Raw genomic sequence first — 21,939 nt, forward strand, 5'->3', positions numbered from 1 at the left:
GGGGGGGGGTGGGGGGGGGGGGGGGGTAGTGGTTTGGGACGTCAGAGGGGAGGAAGGCAATTCACATGGAGGTGGAAACGCAAAGTTTTGGTAAACAAACATTGGCTGGACCATCTTTAACCGTGGGGCACAGAGGGCACTTTGATCAAGCAGCCTTGCTAGGTTCAGATTAAACTGCTGCTATCTGTGATCCCTCCCATTCTGGAGCACGTCCTCTAATTTTTTTAGGCAGTTAGGGGGAAGGTCAAAGGTTCTTTCTGAGTTTTTTGTTTCTTACAAAGAACTAGCTTAAAATAACCAGTGTCCCAAAGAGGCATATTTTGGGGTGGCAAACTCTGCTTCCCTTCACCAGGTTAACCCCCAACTTCTGTCCAACTTGGCTACTGACCAGAGGTTCCCATGACCTCGTCCCCTGTGGGTTTGATTATTTGATAGAACAGCTTACAGAATTCAGAGAAACACTTATGCTCAGCAGTTGATTAAAAGACAGGATAAAGGGCCAAGACCGGTTTGGCTCAGTGGATAGAGGATTGGCCTGCGGACTGAAAGGTCCCAGGTTCGATTCCGGTCAAGGGCATGTACCTTGGTTGCAGGCACATCCCCAGTGGGAGGTGTGCAGGAGGCAGCTGGTCGATGTTTCTCTCTCATCGATGTTTCTGACACTCTGTCTCTCTCCCTTCCTCTCTGTAAAAAATCAATTAAAAAAAAAAAGACAGGATAAAGGGTACAGATCAACAGCCAGGTGAAGAGATAGATCTATATTAGTCATTTTCATAAAACATGCAGGTAAAGCCGGGAGGGTCCCGAGCACAGGTGCTTCTATCCACGTGGAGTTGAGGTGTTTTACCCTCCTGGAAGCTCTCTGAACCCCGTACTATTGGAGTTCTATGGAGGCTTCCTCAAGGAGGCATGATCAATCATCAACTCTAGTTCTAGCCCCTCCCCCCTCTTGACAAGTGTATGGGGGAGACAGGGCTGAAAGTTCCAAGCTTCACCTCATGGCTTAGTCTTTCTGCTGAGCAGCCCCATCCAGGAACCCACTCAGAGTTGCCTCATCAGAACAAAAGATCCTCTAGTGCTCTCATCACTTAGGAATTTACAAGGGTTTTAGGAGCCCTGTGTCAGGGTCTGGGGACAAAGACCGAATATATATTTCTTATTATAAAATCATAGTACCACAGATCATCCCCTGGTGTGGGAGCACGGATTCCTTATAGCAAAGCAATCATAAAGTTAAAAAAATACAGCACATTATTAATCCCACTCAGTCTTAATAACTAGTCCGTCATCGTATCCTCTGAGAATGTCTTCCAGGGCTACTCGGGTCTGCCAGCTTCTTTATAATCTTGCCCAGTTCCAAAAGCAGGAGTGGTGTCAGCAATTTATTGGTTTCACCCTTTTAGGCAGCTGGTGTCACTGAGCTAAGAGACAGTATCATCTCTTGCTCGGAGCCTCTTTTGAGGTGATAATGTGATATTGGACCTCCCTCACTGCATAATGCACTTACTCATTCCCTTACCTTCAGCTACTCTTCCTCCACTGATGCCCAACCGTTTCCACCCTGCTGGTCTGGGTTGCAGGCAGCAATACTAGTCTAGCAGGTGCCCTCCCCCGCCTCTGTCCACTTCTGTTCGGATGGGGTCAGGTTACACAGGTGCAGAACTAGCGGGCTGTCTCTACCACCAGGTGGGCAATCTAGCAGCATTCACTGTTGGCCCCGAGTTTTGCCAGATGGACTGAAGGCACAACCTGCCCCATGGAGGCCTTAGGAATTGTAACATAAAGGTCAAACACATTATAGTTTCTCGGGTAGGAATCCGCCCGCTTCCATTCCTTGTAGTGGTCCTGTGCCCAGCGGGGAGCACAGCTGAGTCGATGTGAGGCAGAAAGAATACCAGCAACTTTCCTTCCCTATGTCCTCTTCTCCAGACCCGCTAGAAAAATAGGGGATCTGCTGAGTATGAGCACACACTTGTGAGTGCGGGTAAGCCAGCCCTTCATGGCCTCATTTCCCCCCATTTTCCACAACCAGTGTTTCAATAGTGTGTCCTAATCCTCTATCAAACTAGTACTCTGAGGCTATCTCTGTCCATTGTCAGACATTATGGGCTGTAAAGGGTGCTCCTTGGCCTGAAGAAATGATGGTCAGCCATCCAGGTTGGTACAACGTTGGTTCTTTTATAGCACGCTGGGTATTTGCAGCTACCACTGATCAGCAAAGCCCAGTCCAGAGTCAGCGTCTATTCCTGTCAGAACCATTTGTAGTGCCCAGGGCTTCCAGCACCAGTTTCTCTTGCCAGCTCTGTTCAGGGCCTTCCCCCCAGGGGATCTGCCACAAGGCCATCTGCAATCTTGGTGTCTTTTGCTGGCAGGCAGAACAGCTCTTACTGGACTTTTGTGCCTCAGAGGTTGCAAGAGGGCAATGTCTAGGTCCAGCCCATCTGTGCATTGCTGCAGCAGCCCCAGGTCCCCTCGTGTTATGGACCCAGGTGGCCACCTGGAAGGAGCACATAGGGCAGCCGTGGGCAAACTATGGCCCTCGGGCCGGATCCGGCCCGTTTGAAATGAATAAAACTAAAAAAAAAAAAGACCGTACCCTGTTATGTAATGATGTTTACTTTGAATTTATATTAGTTCACACAAACACTCCATCCATGCTTTTGTTCTGGCCCTCCGGTCCAGTTTAAGAACCCATTGTGGCCCTCGAGTCAAAAAGTTTGCCCACCCCTGACATAGGGACATAGGCTTGCTGATTTCAGTCATTCTCTGAACCTGGCAAGGGGCTCTTTGGATGGACAGTGATTTCCACAGGGCTACACTCCATACAGGCATCCCTTTAATAGGCTAAGCTTCCACTGCCCTCTGCCTGACCATGTGGCCAGGTCATTGCCACTACCCATGAGTCAGTAAAAACCCAAACACAGGGCCCCTTTCCATTGTTGGGTTCTTCCGTCTTTGCTAGGAAAACAGCCTGCAGCTCAGCCACAGAGCTGATCGGTTTCTACCTTCTTTGATCAGAGTGGTGGCCTCACAAACAGGATGTTGTCCACTCACCATGGAACTGCCATCCACAAGCCAGGCAGCTCCCTGGTGATCAGTTAAGCGTCCTGTGTAAGACAGTGTCCAAGTGACAGGAGACTCCAGCAGCCCCTCACACAGGCCTGGGCTCAGACCTAGGGGGAGAGAGGCTCCCGCTTGGCAGTATCTCCTCCTTGACTCCCAGGCAATGTGTGATCTCGTATAAACCATTCCATTAGGGAACTCTCCTGGGCTCTGCCACCCGCGTTGGGGCGTTTCTACAACATCGAGCTAGACATTGTGGTATTGCAGGTTTTAAGATCATTTTGTATTCTTTAGTCATCCATGTAGCTCCAATTAATGTCTAATAACAAGATAATAAATGCCCCTCAGGTGAAAGTTCTCTAGTTCAAAGTCCCGTAATTGTCACTGGGAGGTGCACACAGACCTTTGCCATCTCCTTGGTCTAGCTCCACATGGCTGTGTTCCCCAGGATTGACGTATTAGCCACTCTCATAAAACACTACGCAAAGGGAACACAGCTCTTCTCATAAAACCTGTTTAAACAGTCCCACTTCCACAGTCTTATCAACTCTTACATTTTCATGTTCTCTTACAAAAATTGTCACCCTCATCAGAGCTTCACCAGTGGGTTTTGGTACTTCTCTTTTTCACCCCAGTATTTACCCACTCCTGTGTAGGAGGCTTTGGGTCCCCCGCAAGGGGTCAAGCGACTCTGACCCTGTTGTCAATCTTTAACTTGATGAATCTGCCACAAGCGACTGCTGCCTAGGTTTCTCATTGTCATCTCTGTTTCTGGCTTCCAACGTTTTCTAACCTGGGATAAAAGACGGGACTTGTTTGGGGCCACTTAATGGCTGGGGGACCTGCAGGGGGTCCTCTTGGCCCAGCCAGCCTTTGGTAGTGCTGTATCAAAACCTCTGGTTTAAGGCCCATGGTGCTGGTAAGATGGGCAAGTGTCAGGTTTCTTTGGGCCAGGAGGCTGAGGTCAGCGGGGTGGTGGCGTGATGAACAGAACCAGAAAACCCATTTGGGCCCAGCCTGAAGGCCTGCTCTTTTGGATGCTAAGGGGGTTGTTTTGGGAAAAGTAGGGGTGGCAGCTCCATTCTACCACCCGAAGTGTGTCAGGCCCTGGCTGGTGGCAGATGGCCAAAAGCCGCAGCCTTTGTGCCCAGTGACATTGGGTTTGGTTGCAAAGGTCAGTGTGTTCGTGACATTCCTGGAGTCCACTTTTAAGGTTGTCAAAGGAGCTAGTATCTCTTTGGCCTCATACAAAGGCAGGAAGGAAAGGCCATAATCCTAAATTTGATGGTGAAAACACAGTACTATTTGCTTTAATCACCTATTCCTTAACCATTTAGAATTTCTACCCTGCTGCTCTGGTTGGTGGCTTAGTTGGTTGGAACATTGTCCCATGCACCAAGAATTTCGACTTGATTCCGATCGGGGCACATACCTAGGTTGCGGGTTCGATCCCCCATTGGGGCACATACAGGAGGCAATTGATCGATGTGTCTCTCTCACATCAATGTTTCTCTCTCTTTTTCCTTCTCTCTCTAAAATCAATTAAAAAAATATCCTGGGGTGAGGATTAAAAAAAAAAAAAAAGAAAATTTCTACCCTGCTAAAACCAGTCCCTGGATTCTCTCCTCTGCCTTCCCCCATTCTCTTGTTAATGAACCTAATGCAGTTATTAACATCTGTAAGAGGCTGGAGGGGAAGCAGAGACACCAGACTCAATAAGGCTTCCTGAACTGTTTTTCGGTTTTGCAGTATTAGGTTATGTGGGGTGCCCATGAGAAAGGGCCCCCTTAACCACAGTGTTCAGCATGACCTGGGTAACAGGCATATCATTGGGTCCCCGTCCTGGTCCTCATTAGAGTCACTCCCAGGTGGTTTGCATACAAAGCATAGCAGCTGCCTCATCTGGGGTGCTCCACTGGGCACAGATAGGGGACACGGCCAGGCTGTACAGTGGCTTTTATCAAGTGCACCAGGCTGGCCCCTCCCTCAGGAGCAGCCTCCTTGTGTCTGGATCACATACAGCCATCTGCGATTGTTCCATGGTGAGCTGTGGGTCCTGTCTCCGCCCCGACATGCTCTTCCACCGCAGCATTCAGAACCAAAGACACAGCCCCAAGTTAGTTACCCTCACAATCCATTTCAGTAAAGCTTCCCGGGGAAGCTGATGACACCGATCCATGAAGTGAAATGCCTCCTTCACGCTGTGCCCCTGGTTTCAATGGTATCTTGGTTTTGCTCTCCTCTCGCACTGACGGCCTTCGTGGTGCCCGGAGGTCTTAGAGGTGCTTTCTATTGTCCCTGCATAATTTTTCCCTTGGCGGGTGGCTTTGAGGCTAGCGGCTGCGGCTCAGACTGACCCAGCTCTGAACTTGGCCCAGCCTCAAGGTCTGACCCAGCACTCTCTTTTAATTTCACTTGAGCTATTATAGCTAACAGTGACCAAGAGATTATGTGTTTCACCTTTTCCTTATTAGTTTGCATTTTCTTATGCATCCAGTGAACCAATTCCCAGACAGTTGGACTCATCTCTAAATTCTGTTGGTAATTTTACCTTCGGTAACTTATTGTTGCACCGCTGCTGGTCCACACCATGGGGGACCATGTGGTAATGCCTGTGGTCTTGATCTGGCATCACGAAGCGTTCAGAAATCTGGAGAAGGGCTGTGCGTAAATTAAATAAGAGTCCAGAGACGAATCATAATTTTGAAAGGCATTAGGGAGTCAGAGAAGACTCAGCTAAAGGAACTAAGTTCTCCTTGTCTCAGGACCCCTTGCTATTTATTAACACAAATTGTCCTAAGGCAAGGTGGAGATATACACTTCAAAGGGTAGGGTTAGGTACAGAATCCATTGTCAGATTGGAAGAATTTGCCTATGGCCGTTTAGGTGTTTGGCCAGTAGGAAGCAATAACATGTAAATTAAGATGCCCTTAGCTGTCTGGCAGTAAGCAATCATCCTTTTCAGGTTTGGGGAAATATCCTTGCCACTCCAGAAGATTCAGCCCTGTTGATGTGCCGGAACTGGCTTCCGGCAATGTGGTCACCCAGGAATCAGAGGTTCTTCACCCCACACCCTTCATCCTTTCTTTTCACAAACCACTTGTTTCTGTGAGCCAGGATCACTCTGGCCAATCCCACCTCACCGACACCAACTGTATCGGAAAAACCTACCTCTCTCCTTTCTCCTTACTTCCACTCAGAACACTTCCCTTCTGACACTCTGGTCACTAAGTGTGTGTGGAGTTTTCCCACACTGAGCAATTCTGGACACCAGCTGGTGTCCTTCAGTGTAACTTGATTCTGACATCCTCTACCTGGAGATAGCATCAGATCCCACGAGACTGCCCCCCACATTAGATGCCAACCACAGTGGTAAGTTCCCCAGGTTACTCACAACTTCGGTCAGATTTGGCTACAAATTAGAGGTTCCATGACTCCTACCCCCACCTCTTGGACTTAATTATTTTCTGGAACATCTTACAGAACTCAAGGAAGCACTGGCTTATATTTACCTGTTCATTTAAAGTATATATATATATTGACTTCAGAGAGGAAGGGAGAGGGAGAGAGAGATAGAAACATCAACGATGAGAGAGAACCATTGATTGGCTGCCTCCTGCACAACCCACACTGGGGATCAAGCCCACAGCCTGGGCATGTGCCCTGATTAGGAACCTCCTGGTTCCTAGGTCGACACTCAACCACTGAGCCACACCAGCTGGGCTTTACTGGTTCATTAAAGAGGAGGATCAAGGATACAGACAGACAGATGAAGGGACGCATTGGGTGAGGTCTGGGAGGGTCCCGAGCACAGGAGCTTCTGTCCCCGTGGAATTGGGGTGCGTCACCCTCCTGGCATGTGGATGTGTTCATCCACCTGGGAGCTCTCCGAACCCCTTGCTATTGGGATTCTATGGAGGCTCCTCAATAGGCATGGTCAGTTATTAACTCTGCTTTCAACACCTCCCCCCACGCCCCCCCCCTTCCCGCTCTAGAGAAGTTGGGGGAGGGGGGCAGGGGCTGAAAATACCAAGCGTCACCTCATGGCTTAGTCTTTCTGGTGAGCAGCCCTATCCAGGAGCCCACCCAGAGTTGCCTCATCAGAAGGAAAGATACTCCTACAGCTCTTATCACTTGGGAATTTAAAAGGGTGTTAGGAGCCCTGTGTCAGGGGCCGAGGACAAAGACCAAATTTACATTTCTCATTATAAATCATACTTAGGCACTACTTTTATTACCCCATGCTTTCAAGACCCCCAAACTGCTAAGAGATCCCCATGACCTTGGGATTGTGGACTTGAATTATAGTACCCCAGCACTTTCATCTTGGGGTCTAGGTCGGTCCAGACATTTCCTTTCATAGAAAAGGTTACTGAGGCTCAGAGAAGGGCAGTGCCTGTCCCATGGTTACACAGCCAAGAGGAATCAGGGCTCAAGGTTCTGATTTGGAGACCAGGCACTGACCTCTTTCTCCAAGGGACTGGCCTGGAGGGTCGTCATCTGCCCTGCCCGTTTAGGTTTCTCTTTTCATGACAACACTCTCCATCTGCCATTGTGTATTTCAGATTTCTCTACACTAGTGCCACGCTCATCATAGCCTTCATCTCTGCAGGTGAGTGCGGTCAGGTGGAGGGAGGGACACCTCAGGGGCACCTGGTGGATGGGGCAGGTGCAGAAGGTGATGGCAGGACACACTGACCCCCACGGTTATGCAAAGATCCACAGACTGGGAGCTTGAAAGAATTACTGCTGGTCTATGGAAACAGTTTAGTCTACTGAGAAATTTGAAAAGTAAGGACAATAGAGGCATCGCTTCAGACAGTAGCGTTTATTCAAGAGATTACATCCTTCCTCTGGTATGTGTTAAAATGCTCTGTCTCTTTTAAAAATGAAATAATAACATGAATGGCAGTTGCTTTTGAAAATAGCCTTACTGCCCTAACCGGTTTGGCTCAGTGGATAGAGCGTCGGCCTGCGAACTGAAGGGTCCCAGGTTCAATTCCGGTCAACGGCGTGTACCTTGGTTGCGGGCACATCCCCAGTGGGGGGTGTGCAGGAGGCAGCTGATGGATGTTTCTCTCTCATTGATGTTTCTAACTCTCTAGCCCTCTCCCTTCCTCTCTGTAAAAAAAAAAAAAAATCAATAAAATATATATTAAAAAAAGAGAAAAAAAGAAAATAGCCTTACTTAGCAGGGTAAAAGTGGACCACCCTTTGGTAGTCAAAAGTTGTCTTCTCAAATTTTACTGGTTTACAAACATAGAAAATGTCCCAAGTCTGGAATTTCACGCTGGTTCATTAACCCCTTCCCCATTATGTAGCAGAGAAAACTGAAGCCAGAGAGAGAGACCTCTCTCTGACTGGCTAGGACAGTGGTTCTCAACCTTCTGGCCCTTTAAATACAGTTCCTCATGTTGTGACCCAACCATAAAATTATTTTCGTTGCTACTTCATAACTGTAATGTTGCTACTGTTATGAATCGTAATGTAAATATCTGATATGCAGGATGGTCTTAGGCGACCCCTGTGAAAGGGTTGTTCGACCGCCAAAGGGGTCGCGACCCACAGGTTGAGAACCGCTGGGCTAGGTGATGCCTTCCGACATTACTCCCCATTGTCAGATCATGTGGCTCAGTTTTGGGGTTAGTAACAGCACATGACTCGTGCGTATGTAGCACCTGTGCTGAAGCCAGAGGGTGACGCGGGATCATCTCCATCTGTGCCCAGTTCTCACAGGCTGGTTATCTTTGTCCAAACAGATCTCATAGCCTGGCACCTGTTATTTAAAACCACTCTCCTCATCACACCAGCTTCTTTCCTAAAAGCTCGGAAAGGATTTTCAAGTGGCTGGGATGTGTGACTCATTTGTGAATCACTGGAGGAACAATTCCTCCTTTCTCCATAACATAGTGTTGTATCGTAAATCAGCCAGTGAGATACAAGATGCCTTAATGAGCCAATTAATTAGGAGTCCTTTATTGCGCGTGGCCCAGAGGGAGGTGTTTCTTCCAAATCTCTGAGCGAAGACACAGGGAAGTTTCCTGTATTTATACCTTTCGGGCTCTTTGCAGATTTTACGAAGGGCTTTGTGTGGGTTATTGTTGCAGACAGTTTGTGATCTTGGATACATAAAGAACAAACATCTGGCATAAGAATATGGGAATTATTATCAGTATTAGTCCATTACGTTAGATGGTTAGCTTGCAAGGTCAGACAGTTAAGTTTTTATCTTTTTCTATTATTCAAACTAAAACAGTTATTCTACAGAATAAGAGACTGCCTAAAAATGACAGAGTTTACAGAACAAGGGACTATCTAACAATAGCAGAGAATTTCAAACAGCAGTTTTTATACAAGGGGGAGATTACTATGCTTCAATAGAGCTTTTTGTTTTTGGGGAAATGTCAGGACCACACCCACCCTATTGTGAGACTAATTGCAACCAACCTTTCATGCCTTAGGAGACCCATACCTTTTCTAAAGAAAGAAATGGAAAGGTAGACAGGGTGAACACAGCCGTGGGCACTTTACCTGCTCCCTAAGGTGTAGAACAATCGTTAATTACTTCAGCGGATATTAGGAAACACACACCTGCTACATTAACAAACACTGAGTGGGTCACCCACCTGGTGGAAAAGTTGTTCCCTTTTCTTTCTCTCTCAGTCCTCTGAGTTCATGCATGGAGGTGTTGAGGTGGGGATGGCAGGAGCAGGTTCCAGGCTGTGAGCATTCCGTGGGCAAATGCATCCGGTTACAATTTAATAATATTGTTTTCCTTTCATTGTATTTGTTTTCGAAGTTACTTGATATTCATGACAAGCAACACAGGTTGCTTTTCATTTACAGCAGTGATGTGAAATTTCCCTTAAAAATAATAGATTTCTTCTGTATAAAAGTGAATCAAGCCTGACTGGTGTGGCTCAGTTGGCTGAATGTGGCCCCATGTACCGAGAGGCCAGGGCACATACCCTGGTTGCCGGCTCGATCCCCAGTAGGGGGGTGCAGGAGGCAGCTGATCAATGTTTCTCTTCCTCTCTCCCTCTTCCTTCCTCTCTCTGAAATCAATAAAAAAAACATATTTTTTAAAAAAGTGAGTCAACTTAAAGAAAACATGTTAGCAAATACTAGTGTTACTGGAAGGGACCTGGCCCACAGTGGGTCTGCCTCGGGCCAGCTGGTAGTGTGTGGGTTCTTGACTTCATGCAGGGAAGCTTTCACAACTTGAGTCCAGGTGACTTTGAGAGTACTTTTATTCAAGCTGGGGACAGTGAAACAAGGAAGGGGTTAAGGTAGAAGAAGCCACAGGAGAGAGCCTAGGTGGGACTCTGCTTTGCTCACTAGAAGCGTTTTAGGAAAGAAGTGAATCAAGGCCGGCTGCTGTCAGCTCACTGAAAAGTCAGAGAAAGGGGGCCTTGGAGATGGGTTCAGGGGGTGAGCCTGGGATGAGCTGCTGTTGCCCACTGCTCCCCTAGTTGCAGTCTTGTGGGGACCCTTAGAGTTTAGGAGAAAGAAACTACAAAAGCTCATGCCTGGGATAAGGCAAGGGCATGCTGCTGGGAGATCCCGCGCTGGCATCCTTTGTCTTGAGGGTTTTTATCTCCTGCAGGCAAGAATCGTAGGGGAGGCTTTCAGCAGAATATTCATCAGCTTTCCATGTGCATTTTAAATATGCTGATGCATCAAAATGAGCATGTAGGGGAGTGTGGGATTATTCTTTGGTCAGCTTGACTGTTTTGCTTTTATCTTGAGCCTGTCTGGCCCTAGTCGAGTTTTTGTTATTTGTTCCCCTGACTTCATCTGTCCTTGGGTTTGGCTGGCATTAGTTGGGACTCTGTTCTCTATCTCCCTGACCAGGGTGATTTAAGCTATTTATTCTCTGTCAGGGAGGAGAGGTAGAAACCATTTGTTTTTAAGTGTCCTTGATTAAGGAAGATCAAGTCTTGCAATTCACTAGCTGGCTGCAAGCTGCCCAAACTGGTTGGCCTTGTTTAATTTTCTTTTCTCAGTTTCCCCATTCCACTTGCCCAGGAATGTTCCTAGCTTCTTACTATCCTGTCACACTAGGACAGGCATGGGTTATGGCCCAAAATCATGAAGGTGGGCAGAAGTTCGTGGTTTGGGAAAGACTAATTATTAAGCCACCCTTCCCCCTCGGCATTTTAGTTGTTTTGCTGTTGTCCAACACTTTCCAGACCTACTGTCATGACTTTTTCTTTTTTTGCATGTCAGTCTTTTCAAGGGCAAGAAGTATTCTTTACTTAGCTTGCATTTCCAGTGCTGAGCACAATGCCTGGCTTGAAGGAAGTGCTCAAAGTTGAATGAACGAAGGAAGGACAGCTCATAGCCATTTTCTCACTGAGATCTTACAGCGCCCCATGAGGCAGGAGGAGCAGGTGACTGAGCCATAGATTTAGAATCCCGCTCAAAGTCATGCCGTGAATGAGGGGCTGGGCTTGGGGAGTCCAGGCTTCACCCCACAGTATCAGGGATGAGTGGAGGGTTGCTCTGGATCAGTGCGGGCAGGGAGCAGTGGCTTCACTTTGAGTCCTCCTATGTTTTTAGGGATCCTGCCACAGACCAATGACCCTCTTTGGTGGGGACTAAGGTGATTCAGGAGACCTCTGCAGGGTCCCTCTGTCCCCACCAGACCAGTATCCTAAGACCCTAATTTCTAGAAGGCTGGGTCGAATTGGGGCCTTGCCTCCAGGGCTGTCGGGAATTTGAAGCAAGTGGGAGCCAGTTTGAGGCTCTGTGTTTGAGCCACACTGTGAACCCACCCATCTCTGTCTTCGATTGTTTCAGGCTCAGCGATGCTGCTCTTCCTGGCCATGCCCATGCTTTCCGTCGGGGGAATCCTGTTTCTGATGACCAACCTGCAGGTGGAATCCTGCCCACATCCCGGGCACCTGGCAGGAGGCTGGGGAGGGATGAGGGCATCGAAACACTTTTCCACATCAGCTGCCTCAACAGGGGGCTGGCCCATGCCAGGGTGGTGGCTGCTGGGTGGAAGGTGGTCTGGGGTATAATGATGGCCTGGCACAGGCTGGGCACACATTGCTTCCATGAATACGTAGGTGACTCAGGCTGGTCATATGTTCTCCAGGTTGGGAACTTATTTGGCAAACACCGCTCGACCATCATCACCCTCTACAATGGAGCATTTGACTCTTCTTCGGCTGTCTTTCTCATCATTAAGGTAAAAATTAGCACCAGCCAAGCTTTATTGAACACTTACATATGCCGGACATCTATCTAGTACACTTTGCATGATTTCTCTCCATCATCCCTTCTGCAGCTTGAGATGTGACATTTGAGCTTGACAACAGGCCTTTCTGGTTCTGGAGCCTGAGCTTGTAACCCTTCAGCCCCCTTTTTAAAACTTAACATAGGATTTTGGGCAGAAGCTAAGGGAAGGCATGGCTATGATGTGCTTGGGTCAGTGTTGGGCATAGGGTGGGATCCCTTTGCAATGGGATGTTTGCACCTGTGAGCCTCTTGTTTGGACAAGGAGGTGGGAGGTGGCTAGAAGGGACTGCAGGAGCAGGCACAGAGGCCTCTCCAGCTCTCCTAAAGGCTAATGCTGGGGTTCAGGAGGATGGGTTGTCACCAGGCTATTTGTGGCCCATCCAATAGCCATTCCACCTTCTTCACTGCACTAATGATTTCATCTGGGCAGCGAAGTGCCAAGCCCAGGGGATGAATCTTGATTGATCTAAATCACTGACAATCCCTTCCCCCCATTAGTGAGGGAAGAGGTGGTCTTAGTTAATGAGATGAAGGGGATAGATCACTGACAATCCCTCCCCGCCCCCCGCCGTTAGTGGGGGAAGAGGTGGTCTTAGTTAATGAGATGAAGGGGATACTTCCCTCTCTGATGGAAGGTGAGAGCAGAGCGAAAAGAAAGCCTTTCTCCTTGGTCCCCTTCCCACCCTTCCTCTTTGTATGTGGATGTGATAGCTGGAATCATGGCAGCCATGCTGTGATTATGAGGAAACTAGCTGCAGGACAAAAGTTAGTACACTAAGAGTGAGTGGAAAGAATGAGAATGTGAGTCTTTGACACCCCAACCTGCCAAACCTGGGACTTCCCTTTGGGCTTTGTGTTAGGCTAGAGGCAAAGCCTGCAGGCCATGGGGGAAGATTAGGAGGATCTCTGGGAGTCACCGCCCAGACATGAGACTAGCTTAGTCCCATGAGCACCTTGGCTTGAAAGGTACCTAAAGACTGAGCCTCTAGGGTACTTACTCAAGCCTTCCTACCTCTGGTATAAGAGCCACTTTCTGGGTTGACCCTCCTTCCCCTGGATGTGCCTCCCTTCCCCTCCTCCCTCCTTAGAGTTGGAAGAAGAGAAAGGGCCAGAGCAAGAGCTGGAGTTCTTAGTACACTCTGACCTTGCTGCTGCTTACTCTGACCTTGAGCAACTCATTGCTCCTCTCTGGATGTCACTTTTACCCTCTGTAAAATGAGGGAGTTGGGCTAGATTAATGGTCTTTAAACTAAGTGTTGAGGAATATTGAAGGGTTCCCTTTGATGTTATGCCGTTCACTAAGGAGAATGAGGGAAGAATGATTGGGACGCTCTCTACTGATGTGTTTCATGAGTTGAATTTTTATGTATAATTTTCGTTTGGACAAAAAAGACTTTGTTGCTATTAAAAAAAAAAGCCCTGGGTTAGAAGGCCCCCAAGAAGCTACACTTGGAGGCTCTACAAGGCTGTGGGAATGGTGGCATGTTGCTTCCCCTGCTGCTGGTTGAGCCTCAGGGTGAGGGTGAGGCTATGTGTGTACCAGGTCCCCTTGGTCAGCTTCCAGGATGGAGGGCAAGAAGGCTTATTCTTGGAAATGGGGGTCCCTGCCCTTGCTTCTTCTTCTCTTTTTAAAATATATTTTTATTGATTTCCAAGAGGAAGGAAGAGGGAGAGAGAGATAGAAACATCAATGATGAGAGCACATTGATTGACTGCCTTCTGCACGCCCCCTACAGGGGATCCAGCCTGCAACCCGGGCATGTGCCCTGACCGGGAATCAAACTGTGACCTCCTGGTTCATAGGTCAATGTTCAACCACCAAGCCACACCAGCAGGACTGCCCTTGCTTCTTACACTGACATTTTTTTTGTATGACAAAATATGTATAACATAAAATTTACCATCTTAGCCATTTTTAAGTATTCTGTTCAGTGGCATTAAGTTATCTCATATTGTTGTACAACCATCACCACTATCCATCCCCAGAACTCTTTTCAACCTTGTAAAACTGAAACTCTGTACCCATTAAACAATAATTCCCTGCTCCCCCTCCACCAGCTCCTGGCAACCACCATTCTGTTTTCTATTCCTGTGAATTTGTCTACTCCAAGTACCTTATATAAGTGGAATCACATAGTATTTGTCCTTTTGTGACTAGCTTATTTCGCTTAGCATAGTGTCCTTAGGGTTCATCCATGTTTTAGCATGTGGCAGAATTTTCTTTCTTTTTAAGGCTGAATAATATTCCATTGTATGTATAACCACAGTTTATTTATCCATTCATTTGTGGATGGACACTTGGGTGCTTCCATCTTTCGGATGTTATGAAAACTGTTGCTGTGAACATGGGTGTTACACTAAGTTTTTCCTCCTTTTTTTCTGCAGCTCCTTTATGAAAACGGCATCAGCCTCAGGGCCTCCTTCATCTTCCTCTCTGTCTGCAGTGTGTGGCATGTTGGGCGTACTTTCCTCCTGATGCCCCGGGGGCACATCCCCTACCCACTGCCCCCCAACTACAGCTATGGGTAAGGACTGTTGATCTGGTGATTGCTGGCCAGAGCCCCTCAGGTGACCTGAGGTAGGAAGCAGTGGGTGGGACAGACATGGTGATAGTAGAGCAGAGGAAACCTGTCACAGAAGAGGAAGACTAGAACAGGGGTGTATTGGTTAGCTATTGCTGCATAACAAACAACCCCAAAACTCAGTGGTTTAAAACATTAAGCATTTATTCTTTTTCATAAGTCTGTGGGTAGTTGGCTAGTTCATCTGATCAGTAGACTAGCCGGGGCTGGCTGGTCTGGATGGCGGTCATTTACGGTGACAGGGAGGTCTGGGTCACCTGGCTCTCATCCTCCAGCAGGCTAGCTTGGGCTTGTTCGCATGGTGGTTCCAGGGTTCAAGAGAGGTTTCCTAAAGTTGAGAGTTGGAATTGGTACAACATTGTGTCTGCTTCGTCTTCTTGGCTGACGCTGCTGACAAGGCTGGCCCAAGGCTGGCTCAAGGGGTGGGGAACAGTTGGAGCTGCAGTCCCATTGCACAGGGTGGGGAACAGAGGAGGTGAAGGAAAATGCGACTGTTTGTAGTCCATCACCACCAACAGCAGAGGGAGGGCACGCGTTTGCCGCTCACTTACTGTTTGCAGACGCTTGTGCTCTCTGACTTGGTCTCTCGAACATCCTATCAGTTATATAGCCTCTTCTCCATTTTCCAAATGGGAAAATGGAAGCTCAGAAGGGTTAAGTATGAGCCATGTTGCCAGCTAGGAAGAGGCAGAGCTGGGATTTGAACCCAGGCCTGTTTTACTCTCAAACACCCTATCAGTTATATATCCTCTTCTCCATTTTCCAAATGGGGAAATGGAAGCTCAGAAGGGTTAAGTACGCGCCATATTGCCAGCTAGGAAGAGCAGAGCTGGGATTTGAACCCAGGCCTGTTTTACTCTCCCCACACTTCCCAGACTTTGCTGCACATGAGAATCACTGGGATCACTTGGAGATCTTTGAAAAATATGGAAGCCTGGCTTCCATGCCCAGGCGTTCTGATTTCACTGGCCTGGGCTGCGACGTGGGCATCGGGGTTGGTGAAAGGTGATTCCAATGTGCAGTGACATTGGAGATCCACTCCACTGTGTCCTCCAGCCTGAACCCCAGGCTCTGCTCACAGTTGTTGGGCTGGTGGGGCTTCTGTTTCCACAGCCTGTGCTCTGGGACTGGCCCCAGAGAGAAGAAGGAGACAGCCAAGTCCAAAGAGCTGGACCTACAGGCTAAGGAGTTCCTGCCACCAAAGGAAGGTGAGCCCTGCTGGGTAAGCCATTTCCACTTCAGAGCCTGCCTTTCCCTGCAGTTGACCTGGCCCCTCACCTCCAGAGCTCCTCCCCCAGGGCTCAGAGTCAGGAAAGGCAGGTGGAGAAGGACCTTAGGATCCAGAGAGTCCAGAGAGAGGCAAGACTTTTGTTTCTTCTCCGTTTTCTGTTCCTCTTTTCTCATCTCCTCATCTCCCTTTCTCCCCTGAAGTCAGTCTTTGGTCATTGCCATCCTTCCCCCTAACTTCTTAGTCCCAAGTTGGCTTATTTGTCTCCATTTCTGCAGATCCCCTGGGTCTGCCCTCTCTCACTGTCCCATCTCCATTGCCGCCTCCTTTCCCTCCTCTGTCTGTTTTGGGTCTTTGGTATAAACATCACCAACCACTGCTGGCTAAGGTAGAAACAAGAATAGGATTCTGGGAAGCTCACAAAATCAAGGGGAAATGAACTTGCTAGGCTCCAGGAAGAGCAGAACCAGGGGTCCTAGTCCAACCTCACAGCCCGTCTGCTTCTCCAGGAAGAATGATCGATTGGTTCACCTTGGGTGAGGCACAGAACACAGGACTCACGGTCCCATCAGATCACGAAGAACAGGGCAGGAGAGATTTCCAGAAGAAACCTGGATCCTGGGACCAAACAAAAGGGGGGCGGGGGATGGGGAACAGGCAAAACAGCAGCTGTCTATCACTAACCCTCTGCTCATCTCTACCATTCTCCTCTCCCTGTCTTTCTGTTCACCACCCTGGCTGAGAAAGATTGATATAAAGTGTCAGTGCAAAAAGTGGTGTTGAATCCAAGCTATGAAAGACAGATGAGATTTCAACAGACAGAGAACAAGAGAGGGTCATTCAAGGTGGTAGAGCCGATGACAAAGGCTTAGAGGTGGGGTTGTGTGAGTGGCAGGCAGCTGGGGCTGCTCGCCGGATGAGTTCTAGAAGGCCAGAAGAGAAGGCAAACTTGGACCTCAGGCTGTCCCAATAGGGCCTCTCCATTCTTGGCCATCCCAGCCTTCCACTTGCCTTGTAATTCATGCCAGACCCTCTTTTCCCGACAGAGATCCCAGGACCAGGGCAGCTGGACGAACCCCGTTCTTTCAAGAGCTCTGTTTTCTCCCGGCGCTTTGCTGGGCACCTGGTGTGGCTGTCTGTGATACAGTTGTGGCACTACCTCTTCATCGGCACCCTCAACTCTCTGCTGACCAACTTGGCCAGTGGGGACAGGGCTCTGGGTATGTGGCAGGGCTGGGAGGCAGCCCACTGCATATCCCGCTGGGGACTTGGAACCTCGAGGGTGTGGGGTGCTAAGCTCAGCGGGGCTGTGTGCTCCAGAGGGAGATCTGAGCAGGGGTATGGGGAGGAGGATCAGGCTGGGTAAGGGCAGGGGGAGAAGAGTCCTCCCTGTAAGAAAGTTCTGGAAATTTCTTACCACCCAACCCCCCTCTGTCCTCTGCAGTCAGCAGCTACACAAATGCCTTTGCCATCACTCAGTTCTTTGGAATGCTGTGTGCCCCCTGGAACGGCCTGCTCATGGACCGGCTTAAGCAGAAGTACCAAAAGGAAGCGAGAAAGACAGGTGAGAACTGGGCTCCCGAGGATCAAGGAGCAGGAGGGGAGAGGTCTTCATTGACCTCCATGCCCATCTTCTCTTTGTTCTTAATCTTTTTGTACTTGAATCCATCCATCCATCCACTCACCCACTAGTCATTGAGTGCCAATGATGTGCCAGCCACAGTTCCAGGTGCAACAATGGACGAGGCAGATACGACCTTGTTGTCAAGCTGTACTCAGTCTAGAGGTTGGAGAAAGGCAAGTGTCAGTCATTGCAGTCCATGAAGTAAACCTACAGGGGGCTATGGGGACCCAAAGAAGGGCACATAACCTGGTCCAGGAGAGGATGGGGTTGGTGTCAGGGAAGGCTTCCTGGAGGAAGTGGCATCTGAGCCGGGACCTGAAGGATGAGTAAGAAGTGAGGAGTGAAGAGGAGGGTCCTGGAAGTGGCCCAAGAATGTAGTGGGGTTAAGATGGTGAAGGAGAGAGCAAAACATTGAAGAATCTGGGGAATTCCAGAAAGTGATTCAGACTTGCCAGGGCACAGAGTGCTGGAGAGTGATGGGAAAAGGCTGGAGGGAGAAAAGTAAGAAGGGGCAGGCAGAACACCAACCAAGGAGCTTGCACAGGATCCTTGGATGTGTTGGAGGAAGAGAGGAGCACTGAGGTATATTAACCCGTGGAGGTTGCGGGTGGGGAGAGACTAAAGTAGAGTAACTGTTCTATACCCCTCCCCCACTTCCTGGCACTGCCTCTCTCCTACCCCAGCTGGATGGAGTCTGTGAAAGCAAGTTTCAGACATCAAATCATTTCATCTGTAAACACTTCAGTTCATATTGCTAACAAACGAGGTCTCTCTTACTCACACATCCCCATAATATCATTATCACCCCTAAAACACCCAGTAGTTTCTTACTATCATCTAATAAGCAGTTCTGTTCAGATTTTCCCAGTTGTTTCAAATAGGTCTTTTTATAGTTGGTTTGTTCAAATTAGGGTCCACAAAGTGTATTTGTTTATTCAAGAAAAATAATCTTACATATAATAATGTTACATGCAATAAACATTAATATTTCAAGAATAAACGGGTTTTAAGTATAATAATATTACCCACACAGTGTATTTTTGTTTGATGTTCCTTTTCTGTCTTTAAAAATCTGTGCCCTGCTCTTACTTTCCCCCACCTTGTTGTTTATTTGTTGAAGAAACCGGGTCATTTGGCCTGTCAAATCTCCCAATTTTGGATTTGGCATCCTTTTCCTGTCACTGAAAAAAAATGTCTCTTTGATTGGGTATTTCTTGTAAACAGGCAGATTGGAGGCTGAGAAGACTTGGTGTAATATTTTTGGGTGAGAATGATTCAGCGCTGGAGAGCAGTGGGCCCCTGGTACCGTTGTCCCTGCTTTATGATGTTAGGATTGATCAGTGGGTTCAGACAATGTCCGTCTGATGGCACATTAGAACGTTTCCCATCAGCTGCCTGCCTAATGATTTTAGCCGCCATTGAGGATCAATGCCTGGACCCATTATTGTATTAGGGTTACAAAATGGCGATTTTCTATTTCTGGCTTCCCTCCCGCTTTTAATAGCTAGAATTCCCCTGGAAAGAGGAATTTTTCCTTATTTATGATCTGTTTGTTATTCTGAAATAAATGCTTGGTTGTTCCTCTGTTTGCATTTCATAATAATGACGTTGCCTTAGCAACCTCTAGGGTGACTACCCGTTGTTTGTCTTTACGAGTTTCATTTTAAATATATTTGAATGTATTTCTATCAGCATTCTTCTGGATGCCTGAATTGTCCCTTCTTTGGCCAGTGGAAACTTTACCAATCCAGTACCTGTGACCGGTAGACGTAATCCTCTCGGTTTTAGAGGGTGGTTTTTGTCAGCTTGACCACAGTGACTCCATTTGGTTTCTTCACTCTTTCCTCACCCCTGTCCCGTTCCACAGGGATCTGCCCTCATCCCTTGGGCTGCTGCCTGGTTCTCCGGTGTGGCTGCAGCGGAGTCGATGTGGCATTCCCCTCTTGGTGGCTATTTGGATGGCGTCCAGTCTTTGGCCATCACCTGTAGTGCTACTGAGAAAAACTGGCTTTGGGTTGGAGGGGGCCAGAGCTGATTCGGGGCCCAGTCAGAGGCCATTGTAAGAATCTATGAGTGAGTTGATGGTGGCCTATGACCAGAGAGCGCCAGTGGGGACGGAGAGGAGTGGGTACATCTGAATGATATTTAAGTGGTGATTATCAACATTGACGATGGATTGGAGATGGGGCATGTGGGAGAAGGAGGATTCAAGAATGACCCCAGGCTTCGGCCTGGATGGTTGGGTGCATGGTGGCTCCTCCTTTTCTCCCCATCTTCTCGCCCCCTCCCTGCCCTCCATGGTGCCCCCTCCAGGCAGCCTCTCCTCTCCCCCTTTGAACCAGGTTCTTCAGCCTCAGTCGCAGCCCTTTCCGCAGCGGTGCCTTCGCTGGCCCTGACGTCTTTGCTGTGCCTGGGCTTTGCCATCTGTGCCTCGGTCCCTGTCCTCCCCCTCCAGTATGGCACCTTCGTCCTGCAAGTGATCAGCCGCTCCTTCCTCTACGGGGGCAACGCTGCCTTCCTCACCCTTGCGTAAGTGGGCTTGGGGTGCGTTACATAAGGGGGACACACTGAGGCAAAAAGAAGTGTGCTGGAGGTAAGAAATTAGGAGGTGAGGATGGGCCTGGCGGTGGTCAGGTGAGGGAGACGGTCTGGAAGCAGGTGGAGGGGGTGATGCCTGGAGGTGGGAGCTGGCGGGAGCCTTCACATCAGCTCTCCCCTCTGCCTCTGTTATCTATCCAGTGAACTCCTATTCACCAGGCAGGGCCCTCTGTTCCAACTCTCCCAGGAAAGAAAGTTTCTTTCTTTGTGCCCTTGGCACCCAACCTAGTCTTGCTTCCTCAGTGCATGCATCGTCTGGCATAGAGTGATCTATTGATGTGTCTGTCCTTTCCTTGAGGCCTCCCCGGGGCACAGCCTGTGACTGGGTCCCTGCTGGTTTCCCAGGGCCCGGCACAATGCCTTCTCTGTGTTCTGTGGTTTGAAAGGCTGAGCCACGGCAGAGGGGGAAGGGCTGCGTGGGGGTGGGTGGGTGAAGGCAAGCCTAGGACGGGGGAGTCGGGAGCAAGTGGCTGACAAAGGCCCACAGAGGCCAGGCCCCTACTGGGGGGAGGTACCCCGAAGCTCACTGGAACCCCCTTGTGTCTCCCCAGCTTCCCTTCGGAGCACTTTGGGAAGCTCTTTGGGCTGGTGATGGCCCTGTCAGCCATTGTGTCTCTGCTGCAGTTCCCCATCTTCATGCTCATCAAAGGCCCCCTCCAGAACGACCCATTCTATGTGAGTACCCTGGGGACAGCAGGGGTCCTGGCCTTTGACCAGCAAGGATTTTCAGCCTGGGGCAACTCTGTGGGACCCCAGCAGGGGGCACCCCCAAACCTGAGAGTGCCCTGAAAACCGCACAGCTCTGTCAGCCGCATTTAAAAGGTCAGCAAAGTGTAGAACGAGAGTTCCAGTCAGTTGTTGGGAGAAAAAGAAAGGACTGAACCTACAACTGAGGAGAATTGCTAGATTGACATTGGACGACCCTCACTTAATAGTCAGGAGAGGTGTGCTTAGCTGGGGCCTCCACCCACTTCCCACGTGACCTTGCGCAGGTCACTGGCTGCTCTGGAGGCCTCTGTTTCTTCACCTGTGAAATGGGCATAAGATCCTTTGCCCAGCCCACTCCACAGGGCAGAATGAAAAGCACCCGCTAGTCTTTCCTTGAGGCACCATGGTGTCTGAGTGGACAGTGGAAGAGGAACCAGGCAGAATTCTGGTCCCTTTGCTGGTGGTGGGTGCTGCTCAGAGTCCTGGGCTCCGCCTCACTCTGCCCCTCCCACTCCAGGTGAACGTGATGCTGGTGCTGGTCACTCTCCTGACCTTCGCCCACCCCGTCCTGATGTACCTCGAGTGCCGGCAGAAAGCAACCGCCCCTGCAGCTACTTTTTAGACCTCAGATGCTGTTGTTTATCTTTCTTGGAGCACCCGTGTCCAGAAAGACTTTGCCCACCCTGGCTACTTGTATTAAGTAGCCATTATTATTATTATTTAAATATATTTTTATTGACTTCAGAGAGAGGAAGAAAGAGGGAGAGAGATAGAAACATCAACGATGACAGAGATTCATTGATCGGCTGCATCCTGCACACCCCACACTGGGGATCAAGCCCACAACCCAGGCATGTGCCCTGACCGGGAATCAAACCATGACCTCCTGG

At 49.0% G+C, this 21,939-nt stretch overlaps 1 protein-coding gene across 1 annotated transcript in view; it reads left to right on the top strand.

Annotated features, from left to right (window-relative positions):
- Window positions 1-21,765, top strand: part of SLC43A3 (solute carrier family 43, member 3) — a 25,092-nt gene extending 3,327 nt beyond the window's left edge. The window contains exons 4-13 of the mRNA XM_014532183.1: window positions 7,629-7,675; window positions 11,866-11,942; window positions 12,167-12,259; window positions 14,695-14,834; window positions 16,005-16,099; window positions 17,166-17,339; window positions 17,564-17,683; window positions 20,086-20,272; window positions 20,893-21,016; window positions 21,567-21,765. Coding sequence (XP_014387669.1) covers window positions 7,629-7,675; window positions 11,866-11,942; window positions 12,167-12,259; window positions 14,695-14,834; window positions 16,005-16,099; window positions 17,166-17,339; window positions 17,564-17,683; window positions 20,086-20,272; window positions 20,893-21,016; window positions 21,567-21,671 — 1,162 coding nt within the window. The 3' untranslated portion in view covers window positions 21,672-21,765. The remainder of the gene's footprint in view (window positions 1-7,628; window positions 7,676-11,865; window positions 11,943-12,166; window positions 12,260-14,694; window positions 14,835-16,004; window positions 16,100-17,165; window positions 17,340-17,563; window positions 17,684-20,085; window positions 20,273-20,892; window positions 21,017-21,566) is intronic.
- Window positions 21,766-21,939: the final 174 nt, after the last annotated feature.

The sequence above is a fragment of the Myotis brandtii genome, unplaced genomic scaffold, assembly GCF_000412655.1.
Source record: "Myotis brandtii unplaced genomic scaffold, ASM41265v1 scaffold854, whole genome shotgun sequence".
Lineage (NCBI taxonomy): Eukaryota > Metazoa > Chordata > Mammalia > Chiroptera > Vespertilionidae > Myotis > Myotis brandtii.